At 53.6% G+C, this 8232-nt stretch overlaps 3 protein-coding genes across 3 annotated transcripts; 1 reads left to right on the top strand and 2 right to left on the bottom strand.

Annotated features, from left to right (window-relative positions):
• Nucleotides 1-2808: 2808 nt before the first annotated feature.
• On the top strand, nt 2809-4393 carry ASPZODRAFT_65160 (hypothetical protein; the record flags this gene model as incomplete). Its single annotated transcript, XM_022729283.1, has 4 exons — nt 2809-2920; nt 2981-3129; nt 3277-4271; nt 4330-4393. The coding sequence occupies 4 exons, from the start codon at nt 2809-2811 to the stop codon at nt 4391-4393; spliced, it is 1320 nt and encodes a 439-aa protein (XP_022581602.1).
• On the bottom strand, nt 4248-5138 carry ASPZODRAFT_132027 (hypothetical protein; the record flags this gene model as incomplete). Its single annotated transcript, XM_022722910.1, has 4 exons — nt 4248-4271; nt 4330-4913; nt 4994-5079; nt 5132-5138. The coding sequence occupies 3 exons, from the start codon at nt 5136-5138 to the stop codon at nt 4680-4682; spliced, it is 327 nt and encodes a 108-aa protein (XP_022581601.1). The 3' UTR covers nt 4248-4271; nt 4330-4679.
• A 489-nt stretch (nt 5139-5627) lies between these two features.
• On the bottom strand, nt 5628-7870 carry ASPZODRAFT_15773 (hypothetical protein; the record flags this gene model as incomplete). Its single annotated transcript, XM_022726324.1, has 5 exons — nt 5628-6157; nt 6221-6743; nt 6803-6904; nt 6967-7147; nt 7224-7870. The coding sequence occupies 5 exons, from the start codon at nt 7868-7870 to the stop codon at nt 5628-5630; spliced, it is 1983 nt and encodes a 660-aa protein (XP_022581600.1).
• Nucleotides 7871-8232: the final 362 nt, after the last annotated feature.

Raw genomic sequence — 8232 nt, 5'->3', positions numbered from 1 at the left:
TTGTTAACTATTCTTACCTTGGGACATGTAAGCGGCATCAAAGCCGTACCGGCCGCCATTGCTCATAGCATTCAGCAAGGAGTCTCCAAGCTGGCAGTACAGCTCGCGCAATGCATCCTCATTGCCTGCTTCGGGAGGGTTGTAAAGATCTTTGGAGGAGACGCCGCACTCTTGACGCCCCAGATAGCGGGCCAAATGACTAGCACCGCCCCCAAGCAGATAGGATTAGTGGTTGTTCACAGCTGTGGGAGATCTCTCACACAAAAAGAATATGTCACATACTCATCTGCAGCGTTGAGCGAGACGGAGTCGATAGCCGACGAAGAAAAGGGCAGAAAGAACAGGTCCCGGATAAGCCAGACGATGTACAGCACGCCGAGCACCCACAATGAAGCCATCAGTTTGTAGGTCGAGGATCGCCAGGTGACTCGACGGACCAAGCGGCGTCCATTGGGACCTTCGATTGGGCCTCGACGCGGGTAGTGGAAGTCGTTCTGCATGGCCGAAGCAGTCGGGTAGGCTGCGGACGTGTTCATCGAGGTTGCCGGTGTTTCGCTGTGCGACAGACGGCGACGCGACATCTTCTGGACGAATCGATCAGAATACGGAACTGCTCACCAAGCAAGACAACATCGAAGGCAGAACGAGGATCGAAGCTCGAGGGGGGCGAAGGGTGGTCTCGGCGAGGGTGGTGAAGGTGGAAAGTGAGAGATGAGACTGCGATGGAGGGGTAGAGGAGGGGGAACGAAGAACAATCTCCAGGAACAATCCCTTTTGGGCAAGGTCGTCTCCGACCTCTGATTGCCGTTTTGGGGGTGGAGCGTCACTTTTCGCACAACCGCACGAGGGGCAATGTTTTTTTTCCCCTTGGGCTGCACTTTCACATCAGCCAGCCCAGAGCCGACGCGCTGGGAACAGGAACACACAGAAAAACAACTTACGCCTCGTGGATCAGATGTGTCTCTATCAACTTCTGCTGATTAGCGAAAAGGGCCGCTATACACAGGAAAAAAAGCGAACCGGGAGGTAGCTCGAGCTCGACCAATGCACGTCGTTGCATCATCGAAAGACCATCTCTTCCCTCTGCCCCCCGACCGACGGTACTTTTGGACGAGCACCGGAGAGGCTCAGCTCAGAAAGGGCGGCCGTTTGGGAAAAAAAGAGCAGGGGTGAGAGAATAAAAAAAAATTATATACGGGGTATAATTCTTACAGGAGGAGCCACCAGCGGAGCATGCGACTGCAACAAAGCTAGGCCTGTCAGACATTGCTTGGGGAAAGCCAGCCCTTTTGTTGTCTATCTATATACGATAGATTCAAAGCGCGGCGAGCGGTGCCATGCGACGAACCAGCCACACAAAGCGAATCCCCATGGCGAAACGCAGAAGGGTAAGCAGCAGCAGCAGCAGCAGCTACTAGCTAGAGGGACGAGCGTCGTCCCCTACCAGCTGTCTGTGGGCTAGACAAGTGTCAACAGACTCCACTGCCAAAAAGGCTTCGGGCGGCAGAGATCGCGACAAGCGGCCTGTCGCGAGTGCAGCCATTGAGGATGGCGCGTTGGCGGTCCCAGGAGCCACTGGTTCTCACGCTCGAGGAGGGGTCAGAGGACTAATAATATTAATTCTGCACGACACTGTGACAAAAGTACGGAGACATTGGGTCGGCCGGAGGGGCGGAGTTTCCACCGGGCTTGGTGCTGGTGCTGGGTGGGCCGACGAACATGCCATTTCATTACGACAATACAGAGAAAGGAAAGAGATTGGTGATTATGAGAAGGTATACTCTGAGTATGTGGTCTTTCCCGTCTAATCCCATCATTGACATCGATCAATGAATGGCTTTGGGGGATATCTTGAGAATCCGGCGATGGACTGCCTCAAAGTTGATGTCCACTTCCGCCCGAGGCTCCTTTCCGGACAAGAACATGAATTGTTCTGAGATAATGAAGCAATAATAATTATCCTCAGATGGCCCGTTTCTCATGTCAGGAATCCCTTTTTTTTGATGGAAGGCGACAGCAAGGTTGGAGAAGTGGCCTCCACTCTTCCTCCAAACCATCAACAAGCCTCGCGTTCTTTGGCACACACAGTACTATTGAAAAGGAATCGAAGGTGGAACGCTGCAAGCGAAGTAGACAGCAAACTCCTGGAAGACATCATCCTCGGGCCAAAGGGAAGATCCGGGGAAAGGAGACCATCTTTCTGCCGTATATCGGAAACGGCAATCACCCACGCGAGGGGCTGATGGTCTGACTACTGCCGGTCGGAGGAGGTGGTATTCAATCATCAGTTGCTCGGACTGCATGGCTCGACCATTTATCGAGCTTAATTAACTTGTTGCAGCAGTCGTGGCCTCGAGGCCGTCGAGCTCCTCTCGCTCTCTCTCCTGCAATCGCCCGGTTCTTTCTCGGCCGCCCGAACGGAAGGCTCTCTCGACACGTGACTCCCCGCCCCGTTTGGCGCTCCGCACCGGAACGAGTCACAGAGCAGACACTGGAGGACCCCAGGAATTGCCTCGCGGTGAACCGGTCGTTTTTCTTGCCCTCGGCTGATCTTGTGATCATCTGCGATTGAGTCAATGTGTTTCTTCCTTCCTTCTCCTTCTCACTGCTCTTAGACGACCTTCTTGTTTCGTGAGAACGCCTACCGCGAAGTGAAGTGACCTGGCAACCTCGGCACTCTAGCGCACACACTCACCTTGCGCTGCTGCTGGTTAAAACACCACCGAGATACTGCAAACAAATTGCTCGCGGGTTCCATCCCGTTGGTTTCAGGCCGTGTGGCCTGAATTCTTTTTTCCTTCGGACACCATGTGGAAACCCTCCGAGAGACTGATGGACACCATCAGACACTATGCCAGCTTCCCCGCCACTGGTGTCTCGTTGCGGCAGATGGTTCAATTTGGGGATAGGCCATCAACAGGTGAGTACAATTAAATCCACATTTCTGGCAAAGATAGCTAATCAGTATCTCCTTTTACAGGCACTTTGTTCCGCGCTTCACAATTTCTCTCTGAAGAGCTACCGATCCGTCTCGCCCATCGTGTACAAGACCTCGGGGAGTTGCCAGATGGGCTCAGTGAGATGCCCTCCATCAAGAAAGTGCAGGATTGGTACGCACAATCATTCGAGGTATGAGCGAGCACCTTCCCTGCCTACTCTCTCTTCCTTCCCCCCCCCCCCCCCCCCCCCCCCCCCCCCCCCTCTCTCTCCCTCCTCTCATGTGATGCATCACGTGTGCCGATCCCTTCCCCTCACATTGACGATGTTGCTTTACAGGAAATTATCAATTTGCCTCGTCCCACCCTTTCTCAAGAAGTCAAAACACGTCTATTGCGATCAGGACGGATGAATGGCGGGGCTTCACGGATCCTCTCCGAAACAACACAGAACCCGAGTGTTCGAGAAGGCCAATACCGATCTTTCCCTACGTCGATGAAGAATGGAAATGGCAACGGCCATGGCAAAGGCACGGCGACTCGACGATACTTCTACCCATCCGACGAGCAGGGAAACTGGCCTCCCGAGCTGAACGATTACAACGAGCGCTTCTCCACGACGTTGAAGCAGATCAAACGGCGGCATGACGGTGTGGTGACCTCTGTCGCGCAGGGGATCCTGGAATGGAAGCGCCGACGGCAGCGTCTGCAGATTGACCCAACGATCCAGAACTTCCTCGATCGGTTCTACATGTCCCGCATCGGGATTCGAATGCTGATCGGCCAACATATCGCATTGACGGAACAGACGCGCGCGCGACATCCACACTACGTAGGGATCATCTGCACTAAGACGAACGTGCACGAGGTGGCCTCGGAGGCGATTGAAAATGCTCGGTTCGTGTGCGAGGACTACTACGGCTTGTTTGAGGCGCCCCAGGTGCAGCTTATCTGCAAGGAGGACCTCAACTTCATGTACGTGCCAGGCCACCTGTCGCACATGCTCTTCGAGACCCTGAAGAACTCCCTGCGGGCCGTGGTGGAGACCCATGGCGCGGATAAGGATGCCTTTCCCGTCACCAAGGTGATTGTCGCCGAAGGCAAGGAAGACATCACGATCAAGATCTCAGACGAAGGGGGCGGGATCCCCCGGTCCGCCATCCCGCTCGTCTGGACGTACATGTACACGACCGTCGAGCAGACGCCGAACCTGGACCCGGACTTTGACAAAAGCGACTTCAAGGCGCCCATGGCGGGCTTCGGCTACGGGCTGCCCATCAGTCGGCTGTACGCACGGTACTTTGGGGGGGACCTCAAACTAATCAGCATGGAGGGGTACGTCTGAAGATTGAATCAATGAAATGGAATGGAATGCTAATTCTAATGCTGATAGGTATGGCACGGACGTGTACCTCCACCTGAACCGACTGTCGTCAAGTTCAGAACCGTTGCAATGACAATTACCAGTCATGAGAGATGGACGAGTCCGGTTCTCGACCTCCCACCGCCTCCACCCGTTCTACACCGACACGGGGCCGGTCCGGCCGTCTCAAGGATTGACGCTGATGAATGCCCAAGCCATCCGGGCGCGGATGCGCAACAGGGAGGTTTCCGAGCGCAAGCAGGTGGGCGATGCAGAATCTATTCTGTCGCAACCATGATACTGATACCCCTGTATACTACATTAAATCCAAATTTCTTTCGTAAAATACTTCCTAGGCTTCAAGTAATGTGTAAAGTGAGTCACTTCTTGCTCTTCATATCCGGTCTCCTCCACCCCGCATCCCCCATCTCATGCACATCCACCACCGCTCTCGAAAGTAAACTCGACCCAGCGCTCGAACTGGAGGCAGAGGTCGACGACGAAGAAGACCGCGAATGAACGAGGAACCGCTCGTTGGCGATCTGGGCTTCCGCCACGGCGTCGTCGGGCGATAACATCTTTGCGGTGAATCTTCGGCGGGTTTGCGGGAGGGTCTGTAGCATAGCATAGCATGGTCAGAAGAATATCTCTCAATTTATATTAATATAGGTAATTGTTATGTATCGTTTCTCACTTCATGGGCTGTAAGTGAGTGTCGGAGGAGGAGTTCGCGGTCTGTGAGGATGGAGAGAGCCATGTGGCGCTCTTCGCGGAGGTGGTCTTCTTGCGTTAACGGTGTGTATTCCATTTTGGCTAAAATATTACTACTTACTGTCCATGATGAAAATACTCCTGAAAGGTGTGTGTATTGCTGGTTGGGTTAGATGTCTAGGAGTTGAAGTACTGTAAGGGAAGACTAGACTTTAATTAGTTATCCAAGTTAGTTACTACGTAACTACGGAGTAGAATATCAGCCGTACGACAACTCTATTGTTCCATTGCGCCGATCTTGCTCTATCTCATACAGAATGCAACAGGAAGTAAAATAGTAAAGAATGAAATAATTGAAATGATGAAATGAGATGATGAAATGAGATGATGAAATGAGATGATGAAATGAGATGATAAGATGGATGAAAGAAAAAAAGAAAGAAAGAAAATAAACAAAACAGGGATATCAACAAGCTTCAACCTCCAGCCTCAAAGAGAGGACGATCGAAGCACCCAAACGCCAAACATGCCGCTAACCATACAGTTGACAGACAACCGGCCTCCTGGGAGAAGTAGACCAATTTTTTTCTTTTGTTTTTTCAGAAAGGCTTCTATTATCAACACCCGTCAACATATGAGTTGGTGGGCCAGTCGTATCCCGCCTCTGCCCACGTCGTGTAGTTGTAGTCGTCGTAGGCCGCAGGGTATTTTTTAATGTACGCGGTCGTCTCATACCCCGACGGGTCGCAGGTTACGCTCTCAGAATCCGGGTCCTGGTATATGCGCACGTAGTCGAACCGCATGTACCCAGGAGTGTAGTCATTGATGTCCGAGGCGACCGTCGCGAAACTGCTACTCATGCCCAGGTTCATCACGATGGCCATCGGCTCCATCGGAATCAGCCGCTGGCCGAGGTTGCCATTGGGGCTCAGCGCGCGCCCATCCATCATCCAGACAGGGTTCTCTCCGACGAACCAGGTCACGTTGCCCTTAGCCCCTGGTGCGTATTCGTACGCATAGATCTGGTACTCGGTGCCGTTGTACCACTTGTTGTTGAGATTCGTTAGGCCTGACATCGCCTGCTGGTACGGACCGCCGCGGTAGGTGTTGATCTCGGTGATCTGGTCATCATAAACTGCCGTAAAGTCTGTCCGTCCGTCAGCACTGGAGAACAAAAAAGAAACGGTTGGAAGAGAAGGATTATACATACCGTAGTTTGGCATGTACCAGGTGTCAAAGGGCGCCATCTGCAAACTCTGGGAAACGACACCAATCACGTCATCGTCGTCATTGTTCAGGCTGATGACGCTGGCTTCAATGACATCGATTTCCGGGGCGCTGCGGGATTTTCCCGGCGACGGATGTTCGGTGGAATTGCAGGTGCAAGCCGGCAGGCGCATGCCCGGCAGCCAGCTGATCCCGTCGGTGGAGCTCTGGTTGGGCGTGATTCCAACGTCACACTCGTCGTGGTAACTGTAGGGCCACATGCCTTCGGTCGTCGCGGCGTATCCGGGACGGCCCAGGTTGCCCATGGACCAGAAACCGGGCCAGAAACCAGAGACGTTACCGGCACCAGGTAGGGAAATACTGGCCTCTAGGCGGCCGCCGGTAAAGCACAGCTGGTTCCAGCTTTGTACCATCCCGGAGCGATAGTCCAGGTCGTGGTTTTCAAAGTGGTCGAACCGGATTTCCAACACGCCATCTTTTGTCGTAACGGCATCGGGATCGTACCACTAGAGGAGAGGTCAGCGATCATCGAAATCACAGCAACGAATACGAACGGAAAACTGACTTCAAGATCCTCGGTGACACCGTACCACAGGTCAACCGCCTGGAAGTACGCGTCATCATCTGAATAAAAGGACCGGCCGGCCGTGTTGAACTCGTCGGAAAACTGTTGCGATCGTGAGCCGGGATTCTCTCTGTTTTCATCATCAAATATCTATCTATACTCACCACCAACTTCCATTCCTTGCCGTCGTGCGCCGTCTTAGTCTTGGCGGAATCCGGTGTGTCCGGGTCGATGAGACCGGTACGAAGGTTCTTGAGGAGGGACCGTTTACCCACATCCAGACAAAGGGTGTCTCCAGCTGTGCAGGTTGTCGTAGTTGTCTTTTCCAGGCTTTGTACAAAGGATCTAAAGATATCAATGAGAAGAACGAAAAAGAGAGGGGGGAGAGAGGGAGCAAGATATCAGGAGCGAAGCAACGTACATCACCGGGTAGCCGATGAACAAGCACAGTATACCGAGTGTCAGAATGGACAAGCCACCGACGTTGATGATACCACGGCGGTTGAAGATGTCGCAGTCACGATCCTTGTCATTGGGGTCCGGGTTATGCAGGTAGTCGTCCTTCTCGACATCCTCGGGAAACAATAGCAGGCCCTCTGTGGGCATGATGTTGTACTTTTCCGAGACAGTCTGGGTATTGACATCGTAGTCATCGCTCCCCGCGCGTGAGGGGGCGCGGGAGTCGTCGAAGGGATTCGAGGGATAGCCACGGCTGTCGCGGCTGCCGGCCTCGGAGCTCCAACTTGTGCGACGCGAAGAGAAGCCGGATTGGTCTGGAGATTGGGGCATTGAGTATTCATCTCGACTGCGGTGGCTGCGAGACGAAGGGGGTATGAGAAGTTCGGAGGATTCGGGGGCGTGCGAGCTGTAGAGGCCCGGAGACAGGGCCTCACCCCCGACGGGAGGCGATTGCGACGGGGTCAGGGAACGGGAGGGCGGCGCGGACAGGCCGCCGGGGCTGTACGTATCCTCGGAGTCGGCAAAGGGATCATGTTGGCCGGAGTTGAGGCGGATGTGCGGCGTGTTGCGAACCGGTAGGCTGGAGGAGTCCTGAGGAAAGCCGGACATGGTTACAGATGGGGAGGGAAGAAGGAGCGATCCGTCTCTCCTGAGATCGGACACTCAAATCGTCCAGCTAGTATTTCCCGACAGCAACGAGGAATAGCGAAAAAGAAAAATTCCTCTATTCAAAGACAATCGAAAGAAGAATCAGGAAGGCAGAAACCGAATCCACTCTGAAGTGAGTTGCGTTTGTTGGCGCGTGGTGATCGGCGCAACGACCGCTGCCCGTGCTACTGACTTGCTGCTAGGTACCGCCCCTATGTCATGTCAATCCAACAAACCCAGAAGAGGGGGGAGCAGGAAACAAAAAGGCCGCCGTACCGAAGATGGGATAGGTTGAGAGGTGTATTATATTCGGCGAGTGTTTT

This window comes from Penicilliopsis zonata (assembly GCF_001890105.1).
Source record: "Penicilliopsis zonata CBS 506.65 unplaced genomic scaffold ASPZOscaffold_6, whole genome shotgun sequence".
Classification (NCBI taxonomy): Eukaryota; Fungi; Ascomycota; class Eurotiomycetes; order Eurotiales; family Aspergillaceae; genus Penicilliopsis; species Penicilliopsis zonata.
This window is presented reverse-complemented; position numbering and strand designations above follow the sequence as displayed.